The sequence below is a fragment of the Camarhynchus parvulus genome, chromosome 2 (genome assembly GCF_901933205.1).
Source record: "Camarhynchus parvulus chromosome 2, STF_HiC, whole genome shotgun sequence".
NCBI lineage: Eukaryota > Metazoa > Chordata > Aves > Passeriformes > Thraupidae > Camarhynchus > Camarhynchus parvulus.
The window spans coordinates 24074721-24097118 of NC_044572.1; the positions used below are offsets into that span (position 1 = coordinate 24074721).

Sequence of the window (22398 nt, forward strand, 5' to 3'; positions counted from 1 at the left end):
ACAGTGCAAGCTGATGTTCATTTGGACAGGATCTGTTGCCACCTTCTCCCAGGGGAGGGAGGCAATCCCTGACAAAAAGGGTTAAGAGCTCCTGCTATTCCAGGCACCTGTCCTCTACCATGACACCCGAGCATGAGCCACCAGGTGCAGGAGGACAGGACAAGGCAAGGTTACTCAAATCTGCATCCAGGCATAGCTGAGCTCTGGGCATTGAGCCCTGAGCCAGGGTAGTTTAAGTCTGCATGGAGTATATCTAAACAGTCAAGTGCACCTACCTTATGTTTGAGGTGTAAGACCTAGACCTACAAAAGGCATTTCCTGGGGACTAGGTACACTTTGATGACATGGATATATCCACTCATGATTCAGTTAAATGCTCCAGGAGTTTCCTAACGATACAACTGGGATTTGTGATATCAAATATAGACACCCAATTTGTCTCTCCTGTAATCAAAAGATAATGACAGAGATGATGGAGATTATAGTAAAAATTACCTCATCCTAAAGGATATATCTAAAATAAGCCAGATGGATAGTACCCTGAATGTAACTTTGTCTATCTTTAGCTTGGGGTGACTAGGTCAGCTGTATGTGTCTGCAAAACAGGTATCCAAATGTAAGATGTGTCTGACCTTAATTGTTTATGAATGTTTTAATTCTCTAGATGTACTCAGATGCTGATCCAGCGTCTTTCCTGGGGCGACCTGCTGCTAGGTAGAGCTGCCAGCCCTTCAAAAGATGTTGGGCCAAGGGGGTGCCAGAAAATTGCAAAGTCAGTCAATTGGGTACATGAAAGCATCAGCCACTCAGAAGTGAGATGGTGAGAAAAGGAGTTCAATTATCCAAACAACTGACCCGTTATTGGCCAATACCTCATTCTGCCAACTAAATTTAAAGGTCATGTGCATGACTAACCCAAGCCTCTTGATTTTTAACTCCTACTGAAAGTCATTACTATTTCTTCTTCCATACACTTATTCCACACATTTGGCTGTCATCTGTAAAGGCTGTAAAACTTTGATGTTCCTTCAAGTTTTTTTCTCTTCTGATTCGGGCTACTTCTGTTTGGTCTTAGATACCTTCAAGAAGCACAGGGTAGCAAAGGCATGGCTGAAAATGGGCAGTACTGCACAGCAGTCATTGAAGGGCGCGTGTGACTTCATGGTATAGATGTGCAGGATGATGGAGCCCCTGGAGGGGAATGAGCCCTCTGCATTTAATTCACCTGACCTGTTTTAGCCACTTGCTTTAGAGTGAGGTAAATTGTCTCAGATTGAGACACAGTTGCCTCTAGAGGAAGCCCTGCTGTTTAATCAGACAAATCCCAGTGAGGAAAATAGCTGTGACAGCATGGTATCAGGGAGAGTATTGTGTTTTGGAAACACTATGGTACTGTCCTTCTGAGGGGAATTATTTTTTTAAGAATCCAATGTTTTGAGGGATTTTGAAAAATATTTTTGGGCAATTCATACTCAAATTTCTCACATATCAGTTAGACCCTTTTAAAGGCATGCTGCAAGGAAAACTTGGAGAGACACCTTGAGTGTTTCTAGATATAATTGCTTTGTATTCACAGAGAAATATCAACACCTGAGCTGCTTAAATGGTCTATGAATGTGGGAGGCCTTGTGTAAAACAGAAGTTCATTAGAAGTCCATGCAGTGTAACATAGAATCCATCAAAAGGCAACTGTTAGCATCTGCACTAGTTGATCTGACATTTAAGGAGTGGCTACTTGACATTTTCTATGCCTAGGGACTAATGGCATATTATTATCTATTTAACTTTCAGTCTCTCAGATGCACTGGAGACAGTACAATTGACAGAAACTTATGGTTGCCCAGGTACTATCCCAAATGTTTACGTCATCTTCACTTTGTCATCTCTCCTATCTCTTAGGAAGACCAAAAGGAAAAATGAAAAAAGCCTCAGAAAGGCATCTAAGTCGAACACAATTCCATACTGTGGAAGACAGCCTTCTGGAGACTGCTACAGCTCAGATCTGAGGGTAAAGTAAGCACACTTTTCTTGAGCACCAGTTCTGGAGACATGTCATGAATTTCAGCAAATCTGGAATGGATTCACTCATTTTGCATAAAGCGAAAGTGTGTGCTTTCCACTGTGGCTAAACAAAAGAATGACAGCAAGATCTGGGATGCTGAGATTCTGCTGATTTTAGGAACATCTATGCTGGGAGTGCTCACTTCTCACTACCACAATGGCAGAGGTTCAGGGTCCAGAGATGCTGCAGATGCAGAATGACCAGGCAGAATGACAGGTTAAATCTGACTTTTCACAGACATTTGGACTTGTTCTGGGTATTTGAGTGCAGGTCTACCTCACCTGAGCAGAAAAGATGTGGACAGAAAACCTGGGAATGAGCTCTGGGATTTGATGCCTTCAGTTTCTGGGCAACAATGCATTTTGCATTACAAGGTTCTTTCTGGAAACACATTTCTGGAGGAAATGGCACTCAGGCTCCTAAATAAGAGGCCATACACGGGATCTGATAGAGTCTGAGTTATTTTGACACGAAAATCTTTGGATTGGGCTACATAAAAGCTATCATGTCTCCCTTTCTTTGTGGATGAGAGCACAGATAGATAGAGTAGGAATTTCCTTTCCCTGTCACCTCTGTGGTCACCCCTCTGCAGACACATGAACATTGGAACTGTGCTTGCTTGCACCTTGTGGACTCAGCCAGTACAACTGTGAACTTCAGCAATGTGATGTGGTGCTTTGTTCAATTCAGAAATTCTTCTTACTGGGGATAACTTCTCTCTAACTTGCAACATTAGCGCCAAATCTTCCTGTTCTTACTCTCATTCTATTGATTTCACAACTTCCCAGGCTCTGTGTCACCTCTTGGTGGCAAAAATGGATGCTGAGGATAAGTAATCTAATGGAAGCAGGATGGAGGAATAGATGTGCTAAGATAAAAGACTTTAGAGAGGCTTTGACAGTGACAGAAAAGTTGTGGAAATAGTCACATAAAAAAAGGAATCAAATTATATAACAAGAATGGCACCTCCTGCATCTCTACCCCAAATATAATACATGAAACAACTCAGAAGATTGAAGCACCCCTTTCCTTTATGGATCTCCACCTTTGCTGTTTCCAGGGAGGTCTGCTCCATGAGGGGGACTGCTGGAACAACTAAGGAAAATAAGTCACATGGAGCAGCAGTTCTACCATTTGTCCTCACTGGTATAATTTATGAGCATCACATTTGATAAAAAGATGTTTTGAACCCCCCCATTCTCTGCCAGGCTAGATCAGCAGGAAATGAAAGCAAGAAGAGGTGAGAAGATAACATTCGTATGGTAAAAAATACCAAATTGACATTTTTCCCAGAAATTTTGCAAATCTTTGCTTTCTTATCTTACATTGCCTCTCTATTCCTTTGGGAACAGGGAAATACCAATATTGGAACCCCATAAATTACAGTAACTGTTCTTTTACACTTGTCGTCTGTCCACGCAGCTCAGTGTTTTATTTCTACAGTTTTGCTGTAATTGTGGTAGGGAGGAAAACCTAGCATCATTGGGCAGCTGTAGTTTTCACTTTAATTTGTAAATGGAGAGATTTTTTACAGTGTTCTAGTGTCCACAAGACACCAGAAATTTTAGTATTGCTACTACCGTGGCCTTGCTTTAAAACTTTAACGCTAGTGGGCACCAGCCTCTTTTGGTCTAAGTAATAATGCTGAAAGCAGTAAGAAGCTTAGAAGATAGTGCTTAGAAGGCTTGCTTGTTCCAGGAGGTGGATTTTGGGCAGTACAGATAACTGAGTGCCCCTTGTCATCCCACCTCATGTCCACAGTGTCAGCAAGTTTAGTGAAATGCTTGCAAAGGGAAAGGGACGATGTTCTCCTGCCAGAGACACCAAGTGCATGTTGCACCATCAGCTACAGTGGTAAACTAGCTCAAGACCTTTAAAATGTATCTACATCTACATAAGGAGGGAAAAACAGCCTCCATTCTCTCACCTCTCATGTTCAAGGGCTGAGCTAGTTACAGATGCTGCCAGAAGGGAATGAAATGCTGTGTGTAATTAAACAGAATTTAATGCTTTGGGTTCTTGCATACCAGGTCTGTTACTGAACCCATATAAGAGGGTCTACAGATTGTTTATACATCAAGGCCTAAAGAAGCTGTGTGGCAACAAGATGGGACTTGACAGTGGGATTGGAGTGTGCCTGAATGGATGCTGTGTCCTTACTCTGACACAGCATGGCCAAGCATGAGACCCCACACAGGGCTGCTAGGAACTACTAGTGGAGCACTGGCCCTTGCCATGGCCTCTATAAAACTGCAATCAAAATTCAAACTTTCCCACCATACAATGGCAGAAGCAAGGGTGAAACTACCACATAAAAGGTGAAGAGGCTACAGAAGAACCTGCAGAAAATAGAGAACAGCTATTTCTACTAGAACGTGAAAGACAAAAAAATACAGTAAGATCTCTAAAAGCCTTTGTGGAAGAGGTTATAATTACAGAGAAAAATTACTAATTTATAACCAAACTTAGCCCCACCTAAAAGCATATAAATATGATGCCCATGGAGCTGATGAATTGCTCAGTTTCTCATTGGCAGAGCTGCCCCTTCAGGCATTAGCTGTCAGTTCCTTTTACTCCCATCAGTATGAGAATTAAAATGACTACTCTTGTGGAATACAGAAAATGAAAATTACAGATCTAACGTGTAAGACTATCTTGAGAGATTTGACAGCAGGAGTTTTATTTCTATTTAAGACGTTTTATTGGAGAACATATTGTGCTGTCCACAGATCACCCATCTTCTGTGGGTCAGTCCGTTTAGAAAGGTGATAGATGATATCTCTTCCTATGAACGTGGTTCCAGTAACAGCATAATTAATGCAGTTCCTAGTTCAGATACAACAGTCAAAATTTTCAGTATATGTAAATAAGTGTTTATACACGTCTCCTGTTTATCGTTGTTTAAATGTCTTTGAACCTTGCCCATTGATTCTTTATTTCTTGTCCATTGATTCTTTATTTCTTGTATGGCCACCTGGACTCAGATCCTTTTTTTTTCATGGTTTCAGATCCAGATAAATCCGACAGAAAGAGAAACAGAGAGAGAGAAAATTGTATAACAAGAAAATATGAAGTAAATGAGCAAGTTAAGATTATTATAAAAGTGGCTTGACTTACCCTTTTACATGAGCAGAATGATCTTCAAAGGATTTAACTCTTAGCAGCAATGTGAGTGAGGATGTGGTCCGCAGGTAAATGATGCTTTGGATTGTCTCATGTAATTTCTCCCTGGGTCACAGGGAGAATGGGGTTGTCTTGGAATTAGGAAATAATTTCCTCTCTTGCTCCTCCTGACTTTTCGCCTTGTTATTTAAGAGATTGTCCTTTTCTTCTTTCAAAATTATATGGATTTGTTGATATCCTCATAAATTGTGAATCACCGAAAGTATTTTCCCATGGCATTTCACATTTAAAAACTATTGTGAAACTTTAGGTAGGAAAAAAAAAGCAGGAAGTATTGGCGTGGAAACATATTTATTATTTTGCAGAATAAATACCAGTAAATTAATCTCAGTATTATGTGATCTGAGTGAAGTCCTCCATTGCTTGAAATTCAATCTACACATTTCAGAATTTCTGTATATACAACGGGTGAGAGCCATACATTCATGAACCTGTGAAGCTCCAAAGATGTGCATGTAGAAAGTGGATAAGTGCAGCAAACTAGAGGAAGTCAGAAGCAGTAATCTTCAAATGGACTTATTAAAGCAGAGGGTGCAGTAGAAGTAGAAAAAACCCAAGTTCTAGAGCTTTCATTTGCTCTGATAATAGGCATCAGCATGAAAATATTATGGAAATTTTTTGTAATTTTTTTAGCATTTTAAACATAAATCCTCTAAGTTTTCATATAATCCGTATAGAGATTTTCTGTAATTTTATCATATGTTAAAAATGTGCTCCTGTCTGTTAGTTTTCCCAATCACAAACCTAAAATTTTATTATGTTACTAAGGTAACAGAATACATTTTCTGGTAAGGCTGGGAGGCTTTGAATGTATTAGCAGGTCACCTCACCTCCTTTTTATTCTTTTTTCTGTTTTTTGGGAGGAAAATCTAGAATTTGAGGCAAGATCAAGCAGTGACTGTACCTTCATCCTGTACTTGATGGTGGGACAAAAATGAGAGACCCTAGATTGGCTGGCCCCAAGTTTTTTACCTTCTCTGTAGACAGCCTTTCACTCCTGGGCCAAAGACATGCAAATTTGGTTTGGAAGAAGAAACTGCAAAGCAATGGCTTTGCTCATCAAAACATCTACTTAGCCAATAACTGCAGCCAGTTTTGTTAACGGGACACTGCTTGGGTCATTTCCATGACTACATTGAGCATTTAGGCTCCTCTTCATATTCTGAGCAGGGACCTGAGAGCTGAGTGAGGTACATTAATCTCTGCACCGTTTTGGGGCTCCATGGCCTCTAAAGACAACCACTGGTGTCACTTTTATACTGGTTGTGCCATGCTGATGGAGGCTGGGGACATCATCATGTGATGCTCGGTGGGCTGGAACCTGTTCTGTGGCTACGTGGCTCTATGGGAGCCTCTGAGAGCTCTGTCATTGACTTCACTGGTGTTGAGATTTCACTTCCAGTAAAGATCAGGCCAAAAGACACTAGACAGTGTCTTTTGTTAGACAAATAGTTTTGTTAAACAACTGTTTTTTAATGAAATCTTAAAACACAAGACTCCTTCCCATGCCCTCAACAGTTTAAACGGTTTCAGATAATTTATTTGTGCTGTCAAAAAGTATCATTCTTAACCCTGAGGTAACTAATTTTACTTCAATTTAGGTGCCTGATATCATCTGCCAGCTTTTTATCTTCAAATATCAAGTGTATTTGCATTGTGCCTGTTGCACGGGCTATCTACACATGATGCTATGCAATGAGGAGAAACAAAATGTGTGATTTTTAAATTATTCTTCTGCTCTTCTATTTTTTAATCTCCAGATGGTTTCTGATGATGGTGATGTTCTGAAACTGGTGATGTTTTCTTTAGGCTATATATTTTCTGCTTTAATTAACTCACTTAATCAGCACACATTTGAGAGACACACATGTGATCGGATAATATCAGGTGCTAATATTTAATTCCCTTCATGAAATTAGAGGCAGATAAATGTTTGAATTATAATTGAGTGATCTTATTAGACTACAAGCTGATTAGTGTTAAAATGAAGCTTACCACATTTTCATTAATTTCGCATTGGCTGGGGCTGCTGTAAGGACTGAGCACAATGTAATGGCTGGGTTAGGGAGCAAGATCAGAGCTGGATGACTGAGATCTGCCAAACACATTTATCAGCTGAGGGGCTGGCACAATTTGTATCACTACCTAAGAGCAGTGAAGGTAGGTAAATAATGCTTTGATTTACTGCCTCCCAAGTTAAAAAATGCAGCAAATAGACATTTTTGTGTGTTGTATTGGAATAAGCCATCTCTCTTTCCATCCTGTCCCTCCCCAGTGTGTGACTTGTGAAGAAGGACAAGCAGTCACCAAAGGCATCTATCACCCCGGGGGTTTTGCTGGGAATCATCAGGTAATTATTGCTGGGAGCAGTGGAGGTCTGGCACATACTTGTATGGATGGGCTGGCTGGAGCAAGTCTGGGGCTTGTACAAGATTCAAAGATTTTTACTGCTTGGTGAAGGATCTGAGCAATTTTGAGTGAAATTCTCAGAATCTGCACCCTCTGTGTGTGTTTTCCCAGATGGCTATCATTAGCTGAGGAATGGGAGTTCTAGGTTTTGGCAGGGCCATGGTGATTTTACTTGATGTTAGGATGGAGAGGAGTCATGCAGTACTTACAGGGTCCCTTTTTACAAGGCCTGGGTTAGGGACGACAGCAATGAGGTGGGCAATTGTAAACATGGAGTTCAGCACATAGGAAAAGAACAAATTCTTATGCAGTGTTATCCTCTGACAGCTGAGGCTCCTGAAAAATATGTAACACATGTCGTAAATTAGTATTTTTTCTCTGATGTCACTTTAACAAGCTCTTTCTGGCAACAGTCTCTCAAGAATGTCTTTTGGCAAGGCATAATTGGAAAATACATGCCTTGCATTGCGGTCATAACCTCTGAAATATTTTTGGGTTTGTTTTTACACCTGTTTAGCACCACATGCTTTTTAGACCATGTTCTAAAGACCTATCCAGTTACATTCTTAGCTCTTGATGCCTTTCTTTAATCCATGGTAATTGAGATATTAAGTGGTAAAGCAGAACCCTGAGAATTTTCAGATGCGCATGATGCAAGGAATGAATATCAGGAATACTGCTTTATAAGGAACTGTTCCCTGGAGACTAAATTTCTCAAATACTCAGATGAAAATTATTTTCTACTTCAGGAATTAGTAGTGAGACAGGATGGGAATTTGGGCAGCAATCTCCTTAAATTACAGGGGGATTTGGGTTGGTATCCTGCATATTTCTAACTCCAACTGAGATCCCAAACCAGAAGAGGTTGTTTTCCTGCTCAGAAGGAGAAGAAATCTCTTTAAATCACTGGTCTTGGGGAAGGTAGGACTGATGCTATTGTGGGTAGCACGGTTTCACAAGGGAAGTTTTCAGAATTCTCATGAAACGAAATCATGACTGCAGTTTCAGACCTGAACAATCTCCCCTTTCTAATTCATACCCAAATCCTCATGTCACCTCCTCCTACATCCCTGAGGCAGAGCAAAAGGCCCCTGCAGCTCTCCATGCCCCAGAGCACAGCGCCAGGCTGACAGAGGGTGATGGCAGAAAGGCAGTCATGGAGCTGTTTGATAATGCTGTGCTGTCCAGTGACCGCTGAGAGCAAGGAGGCAAAACTGCTGGGTAAAGAACAGCGAATAAATACTGCTGTCTTGCTGGGGTAAGCTCAGCACTATGAGTCTTTTGCAGTCTGGAATGGAGCACAGGCTGTGGCTTTCTTTTCCTCTGCATGTGAAGGCCAATGCAGAGTGCACTCCCTTCAAAAAGAGAGATAATCTAGCCAGTTGAACTATTTTCTACATATTTTGCTTGCTTGCTTGATTTTTTCCCCTTCTTTAGCTCCTTGGTCACCTGCCATTTATTCTTTGTTTTCTTTCCACCTACTTTCCAAGTCATTGCATGGAGTTCTACCTTTAGCTTGAGCTCATCTTTCTAGTTATGGTTATTAGCATCCAGCAATGCTTATCACTTCTTTAGACCTCCTTATTTATCAAGTCACCATCTTTGGTTCAGGATGTCTATGAGATGCAGATCCTGGTGGCTAGGAATGAGAGTATGTCTGTATCCTTGACCCTCATTTTATAGCCCTCCTTTAGCATCAAACACTGAGCACCAGATACAGGGCTGGGTTCATGAACTTTCAGTTTGATTCACTGTAGGACATGGTATTAGAAAAACAGAGCATTCTTTGGAGCTAATTTTGCCACACTATGTTCTTTTGCTTACTCCACCTGTATCTGTCCCAGTCACAAATCTCACAAATCTAGTCTTGATGTTCCTTTTCTGCTCCTAAGCTCTGGTGATATTTATTCAGTCCTGAGTCTTCCTTTCTCCCCCTACTTCAACACAATACTTTGACTATGCCACTTAACTCCACTTTTTTGGGGACACTCTGACATGCTTATCACTGTCTTTCTTTGCAGCCCTGGGAACAGAAATGGTATGACATCACTTCTGTTCCCAAGAAATAAAAAATTTCCTTATTACTGGGAACAATCTCTTCAGCTCCTGGCCGCAGATATGCAGACCCTTGTCTCTTGAGGTGCCTTTCTATGTGGTTTGTGGTACAGGGAGTCTTTTGTGATAATCTCAGCCAGGTAGGTGTGTCTTAACTCCCATTCCCGTCCTTCCTCACTGCTCCACTTGACTTTTGGCCGTTTTATTCATCTATTCAATTGGACTGTCCTTCAGTACTTGTTGCCTTTGTGCACTGCCCAGCCTCCTTTTCCTGCCTGCCTTCCTCTCTTAGTTTTATTTTCCCTCCTTTTTCCTCAGTATTCCCCTTTTTCCTTGATTACAGCTCTCATGTTAAAGATCCACCTACAGCATTAGTGTTTATTTCCATACCCTCACTTTCTAATTTGACCTTCAGTGTTTGCCATCACAATGGCATCAACACTTGCCTGACTTGGTCCACACCAAGAGGAGAAAGTGGAACCAAACCCTTGATTCATCCTTTCTGCTGGTTTTGATAATTCTTTGCAATCTTCTCCTTCTCTGACCTGTTTTAGCTCTCTTCCTGGACCTTTTCGTGTTATTAATCATTCCTTTGTGATGTTTTTGGAGGCTCCTTGGCATTGTCCCCACAATCTTTCTGTATTCTTCCTACTCTGCTTCATTCTTGGGCACGTGGTGTGACTCTTGGGGATGGGGCTATGCAGGGCCAGGAGTCGGAATTGATGATCCTTCAGGGTCCCTTCCAACCCAACCTTATTCTGTGATTCTGTGTGATTCTGATAAATCTGTATGCAAGAAGGGAAAACTAAGCCAGTTATCTGTGTCTAAAACTTGTGAGCTTTTTGTGTCTCCCAGCCTCTCTCCATTGTCTCTTTACAGTGTCAGTCTCCTATGTTTTCTGTGTCTCCCCTGTGTTTCACATTGATTCTGTCTTCTACATTTCCTTTTTCAGACGGGTTCTCTTACCTCACAGTCACCTTTACTTTACTGTTCCTATCTCTACTTCCCTATTACAATTAGAATGTTTTCCTCATAGAACTGCTCTGTGAATCTGTCATTATTCTCATGTACAAATACTGAGAATCTTGATTTTCATGCCTACACACTTATTTTCCTCTCCTCCCCCATTGCTTAGGTATCAAATTATTTTCATGCTTTGTACCATGTCCTCCCTTGCCCCTGGGGAAAACTTCTCAAAAATTTTACAAAATGTTCTTCCATCCATTACCCTTCAACTCCTTTTAAAAACCATGGAAGCAATTAGACTGCAGGTGCATTCATAACACACTATCTATTATTCTGTCAAATATAGATTTGTTTTACTCCCCATCTGTCTTTATACAAATGTCTTTGTTTTAATAATTCAATTGGAAGTGATTTGGAGGTAGGAGTACGTCTTTATTTTGTGTTTTATTAAATAAGATATTGGGGTCTCACTCTGCAATTATAGAAATCTTATAATAAGGTGACAGTACATGAAGCTGTTAGACACTCTATTTATACTTTCTCTTGAGTTAGCATTGCTTAGTGATGCTCATCACTACTGATTCATTATTCCCTTCTGAAAGTGCTTCAACATCTGTGATGCCAGGTCATTATGAATCTTGATATCCAAAAGTGAACTGAAAAGCAATGTGCCAGCGAAAACTTATATGTGGGAAACTGCAATCCCTGCAAACTGCCTCTGAAGTCAAAGGCTATTATGCCTGAAATCACCTCTTGCTATCTGATGGACTGTCTGATTGACAGCTTCCCTTCAGCTGAAGGTCAAATAATCTATTGCTGTCATAGCCAGATGATAGAAAACAGCTGAAGGTTACATGAGCTCTGCTCCCACATAGCTTCATTCTCACTTTCCTATGGCAGTAGTTTGGTTTTGTCTTTGACTTCCCATTATGAAGCACTTTGGTTTAATTCCTTTCTCTCTTCTCCCTGTAACCTTTGTGTCATGGCTTAGTCATGGCAGGGGAAGGAGAAGCGGAGGAGGGAAGAGAGGAGGAGGTGTTTTACTGTCTGGAAGGCTGCTGCAAAGATCAGTCTTTCAGTGCACCCTGGGACCAGCCAAGATCATGCATTGCTCATGACTCAGAGCTCAGAGTGAGTCAGACAGGCTGACCCTGCCTTGCTTGATGCAAGGAGTCACCTTGCTGGTCCATTTAGCATACCTAATGTGACCAGATCCTGTCTTTACTGTCCCAAAGAACTCAAACCAGTGTATGGGATTCCAAATCAGACGAAACTGTGCTCTTTCCAGTTTTCTCAAAGCATTACTGTGGCTATGGTTTTGTGCTATTTATCTGCTTAGATGGGAAGGGAATTCATCAGCTCATTTAGCAGAGTTTCTAGCTATCTCTGTAGCTGATTAAGATGTTTTGTCACAGGCACTCATCGAATTGCCTCTTTGGAAATTACCAGAATTCTCAGCCTGTATTTGGATCCACCTATTTGGAGTTCACAATCTTACAGAATCTTATAATCGATGAAAAGTCTAACAATTTAATTTTTCTTATTCTTGGTGGTGGTGATGTTGTGGACTTGATCTTTTACTACTCTTCCTGTTTGCCAGTTGAGGCAGAGGCATCTAATTGACAGTAGACAGGTTCACAAAAGAACAAGACTGAAATGCTCTAGTTAAGCTGCCATACAGTAGTTGTAGTGCTTTAGGTGAATATCAGTGTCCTTTAAAATTCTGATACAGCAGCATCCTGTTTTTGTTTTAATGAGGATAACAGTCTGCACGCTAGTGCCAGATTCACTCTTAGGGCTGAATCCTGTACGGACCTACCCAGGTCAACAGCCCAGTCCTTCAGCCTCAGATGCTGGTAGTCCTGTTCTTCAGGAGCTTGGAGCTCCCACTCACTGCCCCATGCCCCAGTCACAGTACTTGGCAAGCTCTGGACATGCTCTTAAGGAACATAAGGCAGTAGGTAAAGAGAGGCCTTACTGCATCCCCAGTTGCACCACTTCCCCATGGGCTGCACTTTTCACATCAGTCCTGACAAACACAACAACATGAGCTTGGCTACCCTCCACTGGGAGAGGTCCCATTGGTGAGAGGAGCCTGTGCTCAGACTTCTTTATCAGGATTATATAAAAAGACACTCAGAAGAGCTGCTTCTCACTGCCATGACAACTTCCAAGATTTCCTTTGGTTGAGATGCCTCAGGGAAAGAAGAGAGAGTGTCTGTAAGAAACACTTACTTGAAATAGAAGAAAATTGCCAAGGAAATCGACAGGGATGTTATAGACAAAGCGTGACCAACAATCGCCATATAATAAAGTATGAACGCCATCTGCAATTTAATAAAAAGAAAAGGCAAGCATGAACAATTTGCAGGCACTTCATTTGTTTTCTCATTAAGGAAGACTCTACAAAATCAACCTCCCATTTAATATTTTTTTTTCTTTCAAACATTCTTTTTCTCTATGTATTTAATATCAGCAATCTATTAAATAGCATGACTCATGATCTATAGATAAATGTTTCTTACATATGCAGATCTATTCCTGATATATTGAAGTAACCGGTGAGATCCCTGCTCCCACTGTGTCACTAACTTCTTTCCCAAGCTCTAGGTGCAGCAGATGTAATACATTTAGATTTTCAATGTGCCTGTGACAAGTTTTCACACATATTCAAAAAAAAATTCAATAAAAGACATTGCTGCTGGATTGGTAGAAAAGTTTTATGGGACCAAAACAGCTTAAACAACAGCAATCAAAACCTTAATGGTCACTTTTGGAGGTGAGTCAGTATTTAACTGCCCTCAGGACTTGAATTAGGGCTGAGTTTTTGTTTAATGTATTCATCAATGAGCTGATTCAAAAAAAACTTCTAAATTTCCAGGTGATACTTCCAGATAACAGTGAGGCACTCACAAAGGGCCTCATTTAGCTGAGGGGACAAGAAGATGTCATATGAGCTTTAATACAGTGGCCTGATAGACCTAGGACAAGTGGTCTAAATCCTGTCTACGCAATGCTTGACTTAGGACTGGAAACCAAACTCAGGAAGGAGATCTTGGAGTCATCCAGGCCAATTCTCTGAATCATTTGCTTACTATGTAATGATAGCCAAAAAGCCAGCAAAATAATGATTATGACACAAAAAGGTACCGAGGGTAGAACAACAACATATGTTTGAAATTTACAGCACTAACCTTAAATTCATGTGTGCTTCTAGTCTCCATACCCCACGAACATAGAAGAGCAAGGAAAGGTGAAAAAAGGCAACTAAAATAGCTGGGGTTCAGTGTCTGTGGGTACACAGGCTGGAATTCTCATTTTTGGAGGGAACTCAGAGGGGGCTTATGACCAAGGCCTTCAGAGCCATGAAAGCAGCAGCTGAGGTGACCATTATCCTCAATGCACACCACACAACAACAGCACATTCTGAGACAAATTCTGATTCACATTAGCGTGAAACCTTGGTGCTGGGCAACTCAGTGCTCTGACAGTGCTGTGAATCCAGTACCCATGGACAGATAATTGGGCTTTCACTAAATCTAAGGGAATTCTAGGAGAGGCTGATGCATATTTTTTATGTCAGTTGTAAAATAAAATTGCAGGACAGCACCTGGGCATCAGAACATTGAGGTATTTAAATGTCACACTTTGGTCTCAGCCAAGCTCTCCAGCATCAGCCATCTGTCAAAGGAGTGAGTGAAGAAGGCTAAACGCCATGCCAGGCTTCACCACTGCCTCCTTTCTGAAAGCAAGGCCCGAGCAGCAGCCTGTCCAGCAAAAAGACTGGAAGCCTTAGTTCCTCTGCTGGGTTTATTCTCTTTTCAGCTCTATTTCATTAATTTTTCTTTTGCTATGCATGAGCAATTTTCCTCTTCTCAGTGATTAGATTAATTGCTTTTTGTAACCTGAAGTTTTGACACTCACATCTTTTTGGTGTTTCCAAGTAATTTTAAACTTTCCCTTGAGAACAAATATGAAAACAATTTAGAAAGTAAAGCCATTCCTCTTATTAAAGGTGCACATTTTATGTAATTTGGTCTTGAGACATTTTACAACTTTCAAATAAGCTTCTGCTTTCATTTATCTAGGTGGTGGTGGCCTGATTCAGATTTAAACCAGAATCACATTTACAAGGATTTGACCCTGCAGAAGAGACGTGATCAGAGTGTAAATACAATTCACCAAGTTATGGAAAAATGGTCATATTTACTGAAAATACCTAGGTCTCCTCCTTCACAAAGACTAACCACTGCATTGCTAGTGAGCGCAGATGCTTGATGACCTGTTCTGAGAGCACCAGAAATCCCAGAGAGGACAGACCTGAGTGTGGAGAAGATGAGACAACTTTCTCCAATGCAGAGTAGCAGGGGAGGTTTACCTGTGTACATGTGACATTTGTTCCACTTCATACTACAATTGTGATTTTTAATGACATTAGATGGATATATTCTTAAAGCCTGAACTTAATTTACAGATGACCTGTTCAAAAATATTTTTTTTCTACTTATCTTTTATGCAACCTATAGCCCAAAATATCTAGAAGTAGGAAGATCTCCAGATAGCTACATGCAAGTTTATGTACACCCCGGAGGATTCTTGGTTATTCAGTCTATCTAACTTTCTGTTCTCAAGTGCTGAAGTAACTGTATATCTGGGAGTCAGCAACTGCTTTTTTATTGCATTCTGCAAATTTACTATGCCAAATGCTTAAAAAAGCCTTAAAATATAAAAATGATGGCAGATCAAAATGGACTGAAATGTCAGTTAACAAAGCATACATATAAATTACATTTTTAAGAACTGGCTATAATTTTTTTTCCAATGATTTGTCTCAAAAGTATAGCATGTTGATATTTTCAGTTAACTTCAAACAAATAATGAGCACTTTTAGTAATTTTTGCATTCCTTGACACACAAGGCTTATATAACATGCTGACTCATTACAATTTTTGTTTGTTCTGATTTTTTAACCTGGATTTAGGAAACTTAAATGTTCTTCCTTGTTTCTCTAGATTTCTTCACTTGAGGGAAGAGACTTCTCTAAGAGTAATACCTTTGACTCTGTAAAGTGAGTACATTATGTGTAGGTAAGTGGAAATAGTCTACAAATGAAGCACATTTCTGTTTACTGAAGACTTGGTTTAAAGGTCATAATCCAACTTGGCATTTCTGTAAGAAATGATTCTTTCTCCATTTTCCACTACTCTTCATTTCAGAAAAATCATGATGTGCATACAATTTTCCTTTCTATGCTATCTGTTCTCTGCATGAATGATGTTCAAAATTCTTCTCCTGGAAGGCATGGATAATAGGTAACAGAACCACATTTTTTGCCTCCTTACATGTGCCAACATCTGGAAAAATTATATATTTACGGTGCTTCCATGTAATGCCTCTGTAAGCTCATACTTTTACTATTATTCTTGCCTTGTCACATAGATGAGCCTCATTTTACCATGATGGTTTGTCATGCTGCAAAAACTCTTAGAATTTACCTCCTGCCTAGTCCAACAGACTTTTCCAAGGCCTTTTGGGCTGAGTTACCTTCATACTTCTTTTTGGCTGTATAAGAAGAGGTCCTCCAACACAAACCCCAAATCAAATCGCTTCTTGAATCTTTTCCTTCCACTGTTCCAAACAGTCACAAATTATTCTGTCACAAATCTGTAATCAGATTTTCCTGGACCTCCACTTGCATTTGAGAAATATATTTATTTTTATGAGCTTCCCTAACTTAATTTTTTTAAAGCTTTTCTCAGATTTCTCTCTCCTTATTTCTTTTGGTGCTTTTATATTTAGTTCTTCTCTTTTAGTTTAGCACCTTGATTTTGGAAATATTGATTCATTAATACTTAAACACCTAATTCATTATTGTAAATACTCTCAATTACTTCAGTAAAAGTCAAAGTTAAATGTATTCATGCTTGTTAGATTTTCTGGATTAATGGTACCTTCATAAATATTTTTTTCAAAGAGTGTGAGTGCAAGGTAATACTCTTTGCTTAAGAAAAGTAATTTTGACTTACATTAATATTACTAGCCCTGCATAGAAGACATCAACATCTTGGAATATTGTTGTTACAGAGAGCAAAATTGAAACTCTAAAAGATTATTTTATAACTGTTGGTCAATCAGGGAAAATCACAGGAATTAAAAATGCATCTAAAAATACTGGAAAACTTGTCATATGAATTACCACTAAATTATTCACCCCAGAGCAAACCAATATTGAGGTTTGAGAACTCATTAAAGAATTTGGATAAGCTGAAATCACAACAACAATGTAATTTAAGTCTTATGCAACAAATAGAGCTAAGATAGGGCTATTCTGGTCTCTCTCACATGTATTATTGCTAGCCCAGCCCAAAATGTTGCCAAACAACCACTCCCTCTTTAAGTTCAGCATACCTTCAATTTTTCAGAGGTGAAAGAGTTGCACAGGGTGTAGTTGGACCAAGTTCGGTTGCTCTCAGGATGGCGGAACCAATTTCCAGTTTCATCACAATATTTTGAGGCCCTCTCTGATGATAAATTGCAATAACAGTTATTTTAATATATGTGTATTATGAATTAAAAAACCCATCTAAAATGATTTCTTTCTTTGGGAATAAAATGCATAATAAAATCCAAATTACTTTCAACCCGTGTAATTAATATCATTAATACATATCATTAATACATCTTGCTGTTTTATTGTTTTGGTTTTTTTTCTGAGACTCATCTAGTGGTAACCTTGTTTAGCTGTCTCCTTTTTGACTGCACCCACTAGGGTATATATGTCAGCTTTCATTCACACACAATATTTAGCTATAATAATCCATTTAAAGAGGCTGTTGACAGCAGTTTATGAAGAGAAAATAACCACAGGTACTGATGCCTCAAGGAAGTGCTCAGGGTTCCAAGTATCAGGGTTAAATGAGTTAAAAATATTCCGAAGATAAAGGGCAGTCGGTAATGTATAAACCAGAGCCTGGGTGCTGACAATGCCAACAGCCCAGCCCAGGGCTCTCTGTGCAGAGGAGAGGGAAAGTCTCTCCCAGCCTCCCCACCCGTGGAATCCTGACATGCAGAGCGGGAGCATTGCTTGCTCCCCTCAGGGTCTGCACAGCATGCAGGCACAGAGACAAGCAGCCTCACAAACATTTTGGCAATGATCCCACATGTCCAGTTTAATTTAAGATGGCTGCAGAGCTCTCTGTTTCAATAATCTGATGTGTCTTTGGCCTCTACACAGGTGTCTCTGGTGCTGGCTCCTTCGCCACAGGTGGCTCTGGCATCCTTCCTGACAGCCCTGCCATATGGATGATGTTCCAGGCTCGTGCTCCCCTGCACGTCCTTTTGCTGTGGTGGGGGACAGTGGGTCTTCAGCAGGGCACAGCTCTGTGGGGTGCCTGGAGCTGCAGGCGCGTGCTGTGTCTGTGTCCCCCCGTCATGCTCACACTCCTGCTGGGGACACCCTGGATGCTGAGGTACAGACAGTCTCTCCTAATCACCTGTCAAGTTTTGGGCCAGTTCCTTTGGCCTTTCCTCAAGCATTAGCCACATGGGAGTCACTGGAATGTTTACCCAAGTAACAAAGACAGGAAAAGATTATAAACTTTTAAAATAATAGACAATTATTTGGTCTTTTCTTAGTGACACAGAGACTTATGAAAAACATGTTTTTTAATTCTGACCTTTAAAATAGTCTGAAAAGTCTATCTTGAATTTCCTTTGCCTTTTCTAGCTCTATAATTTGATTTGCTTTATACTTAGATTATCAGCATTTCCAGTCAATACACTTTTACAGAGCCCATAGGCATTTGAATATACACATTTTCATTTTTTTTGGTTAACGTTCCCACTTACTTTTCTTCATCCGATGATTAATAGTTCTATTAATTTGTAAGATTCATACTCCTAAAGCCTAAAGAAAAGAACTGATCATATGGTTAAGGTACAGATAGTATAGACTAAGTTATTTTACTCTGACTATGAATACACTTTATATTATTCCCTTGCAGAAAAAAAGAAATCCTCAAGAACACAGCATATTTTTTTAATTATTGTGTCTTTTGGGGGACTTGTTAAATATCAATACGTGCATCAACAATACCAAGAGGAACAGTACATGTTATTTTAGCCTTCCATTGCTGAAGCTTGGAGATAATCTCAGACTGCCCATGTAGCAATGCTCCCTTTTACTCATTGCCAGATGCTATCAAAAGCTGGAAAAAGTTTTCAGTCACAGATGAAAGATTAATGGTTACGCTACCACGGTACATGGTGTGCAAGTGTTATCCCTGCGAAGTGCACGGCTTTTGTGGATCTGCTACAGAGAACGTATGGCAATGTCATCCATTATCTCTGTACTTCAGTGCCTGGGCAGGCACTCTGCCAGAGTATAATGTGGCCTCTGTAAGTTAGAGACAAACCTTTCACTTCATACTTTTCCTTAAAGCCAGACAAACACTGATCCTACTAAAAACTGATCCTATTCTGAAAGTGCTGATGTCCCATGGACTTCTCGCTGTGATGTGGGAACACAACTGGGGAATAAGCGCTTTTTACTGTCCATCCTAGTGACTCAAACAGGTCAAACATCTCTCCTAAATCTATTCTTTTATACAGAAACAGAGCTGCAATCCAACCACTGTTCTACTGCAAGTTTTTCTAGAGTGACCCAGTAGCAAGTGGGGGAATGAACCTTGGCATGCATTGGTTCTTCGTGCTAACCAGAAGATATGGTAAAGTCTGAAAAAATACACACCTGCAAGGATGGGCAAGACAACACTAGCAAGGCAAAATGGAAGTTTGGGGTTTGACATTATTAGAATACTGTGTAAACACTAATTTTTTAGGCTCTGTATGTACCCTATCAGCTTGGATGGGACATCACTTGAGCATTGCATTATTCAAAGTGGAAGAACAGTGGCATCACATTGTACTGATCTCACCTGATTGTAGAACCTTAAAGCTACATAATTCATAGGCAGCTGTGCAGAATATTTGCAGTTAACTGAGAGAGATAGACACTTCAAGAACTGTCTGGGCAAAATGGGTGTGAGCAATCTCATCCACAAAGGAAGTTTTGTGGGAGCAGTGAAGTGTCTTGAAAGATTAACCAGTATCAATTATTTGCACGGGTATTGTTTGTGCCACTAATAGTGTTTTTATGAATCATATGCTCATTTAAAAACCCTCAGTCATCTACATGTAACAAATATCTTAATATCTCTGGAACAACATGATAGCTCTATCAATCAGGCTTTTCACAGTTAGACCAGAGCTATAGCTAGCACATGTTAAAGGAACTAACAACAGTTTTTTTTTTTTTATTGGTGAGTTATAAGATGGAAGAAGAAAGAAGTTCTCCCCTGTTGCAGTCATGGTCAGCACATACCAGACACTGAATTCTTTCCCATTGTTTGTATAGACCTGTGCAGTGCTTCATTTTGCAGAGGAAGGAATAGCTGATGTTGCACATCGGATTTATTCACATCTTCAGTAAAATATTCTGGAAGAAACCTTTTCCAAAATGAAAAAAAATCTCATATAGTTCAATGGAGACCCTAGAAAACTTCAATTCCAGTGTCCTAGAAAATGAAGGATTATCACTGTCTTCAGAATGTCTTAGTCAGCAGAACTAGAATCTCTATAAGAGTGATATTGGGCAGTATGGGGATAGGAACTGATTTTTAAAACGCAGCTGTCAATCTTGCTAAGGAACAGGACGTAAATACACAGAAGGGTAAGAAGAAAAGAAGCAGCTGAACAAAAAGTTCAGGTTTGTCTTTTTTATGATTGTCTAAATTATATCCTTCAAGGCAAGAAAATAGGACCAGCAGAAATCCAGAACTATCTATTTTAGTTAAATGCAACCAAAATTTAGATTTTGTGGTAGCAAGAGAAGTCGTCTCCCAGTGTCACAGCAGGAAGGCAAGGCATGTTCTTCAATTGTAAGAGGCAACAACACATTAAACATCATCTGATTAATAATAATCTAATTGCTTATGGATGCATATGGATTTGCTTCCAAATTGCACTTCTAGAAACTCTTCTCCTGAAGCTACATGAAGAGTTATGAGTAATAGCTTTCAAAAGGGAACTAAAGACAGAAACCCAACAAAGCAGAGGACTGAGGGGAGTTTTGCTAAATGCACCTTTGGTTCACAAAGTGGGGTGGATACTGCTCTTAAACACTGCTTTCTGCCAAAATGTAAAGAGAATGAAGCTGAGATGAAAAGGGGGGTCAGCCACAAAAAAATTCCACATTTGGTTCCCTTGCTATATGACTGTACCAAAATAATTCTGACTAAATGCACTGTATAGGGACAGTGAGCTGGGCAATGTAAGGCTCCCCTGCCACAAACCCAACAGCTCACAGGTGGCACAGGGCAAGGCTCAGCTCCTCCTGTTAGCCTCAGTAAACCTGCCTTGCTAGAAGGCCATTATATCCGCAATGTATTTTCTTTTCTTCCATTAGTAAGAATATTGCCAGCATGAATTACATACTGCATTCCTCAAAAACTAAACTCCTACCAATATCAGTGTGACCTGGAACCATTTCAGAGGGATTATACTAAAGATTAACCTGTCTAAAATATGAATATAAAATACTAATTGAGAGAATTGCATGTTGCCTGAATAGAGGCAAATAAAATAGCCCTGCTCAGAGTTTCACAGCCAGAAGTGGATGAGACAATGAATTTCCTGCTGTCACTGGCATTAAAGCAGTAGGTCTTGTTAGGTTTTCCAGACAAATTGATTTGTTTTTATGCATTATCACATTGTGCATGATGTGCACTGCAAGAAAGAGATTGATTCTTTCACAACACATTCCTGTCTAGTAAGAACTGATCTAAGTTCAGTGAAATAGGTGGGACTACACTTGGTAGCTAACTGTGAAGTTGTCAGACAGGAAATGAACAGAGCACTGAACATGTTCTCCTTCACTTTGTTTCTGTGTTGTTTTCTTCAGAATACAATTTCACCTTTTTTACTTTCTAATATATTCCACAAATTTCTTCTTAGCATCAGTGCTGAATGTTGTAGGGGATCAGATACAGAGGGCTGGTATTCAGCACCTACAGATATGGATGGGAGGAGGATTCAATACTGTACTGACAATAATGTTTCACTTTTCCAATTATGAATGATGTAAGTATCAAAGCAAAAAAATACAGAGGAAAGACATTATTTTATTTCAGGTCTCAAAGCTATACATGGCCTCTTAGTGAAGTGACATAGCCATCGATTGGCTGATACACAGTGGTTTTGCAGATCATAGTGCAGCCCAAAACAACATAGCGTGAAATAGTTGTTTCAGAAATCCATGGGGTTACTTGCATGCCTAAAATATATACGGAGGTATTTGGATGTCAGAGACTCGATGGGGAGGAAATCTGACAGTCACTACATCATGGAAAATTGCTATTTTTTAGGATGAAGTTTCTGTTTCTCAGCAGAGAAGCTGGCTGTATTTTGTTTAACATGAATAAGGTACCAAAGGGAATAATGACTTGTGATACAAAACCCGATAGACTTCTCAGGACAGTTCAGTCTGTGCTTTTGGCCACCTGTTAGTGGCAGCCACTTTCATTAGCAGCTGACAGACTTGTAGACAGCCCCCTTATTTCTTGTCTCCCTCCTACTCTATTAAGTCTCTGTGTGACAACTAGCCACCTGTAAAGCAAGACTCACTACCCACTGGTTTGATGCCACATCTGTAACACATGCTGGGT

At 40.0% G+C, this 22398-nt stretch overlaps 1 protein-coding gene across 2 annotated transcripts in view; it reads right to left on the reverse strand.

Moving 5' to 3' along the window:
- CALCR (calcitonin receptor) overlaps positions 1-22398 on the reverse strand; it is a 157287-nt gene that overhangs the window by 31001 nt on the left and 103888 nt on the right. For both annotated transcript variants that reach the window (XM_030944012.1, XM_030944011.1), the window contains exons 5-7: positions 17084-17196; positions 12911-13002; positions 7864-7990 (exon numbers count right to left, since the gene is read on the reverse strand). In XM_030944012.1, coding sequence (XP_030799872.1) covers positions 7864-7990; positions 12911-13002; positions 17084-17196 — 332 coding nt within the window. The remainder of the gene's footprint in view (positions 1-7863; positions 7991-12910; positions 13003-17083; positions 17197-22398) is intronic.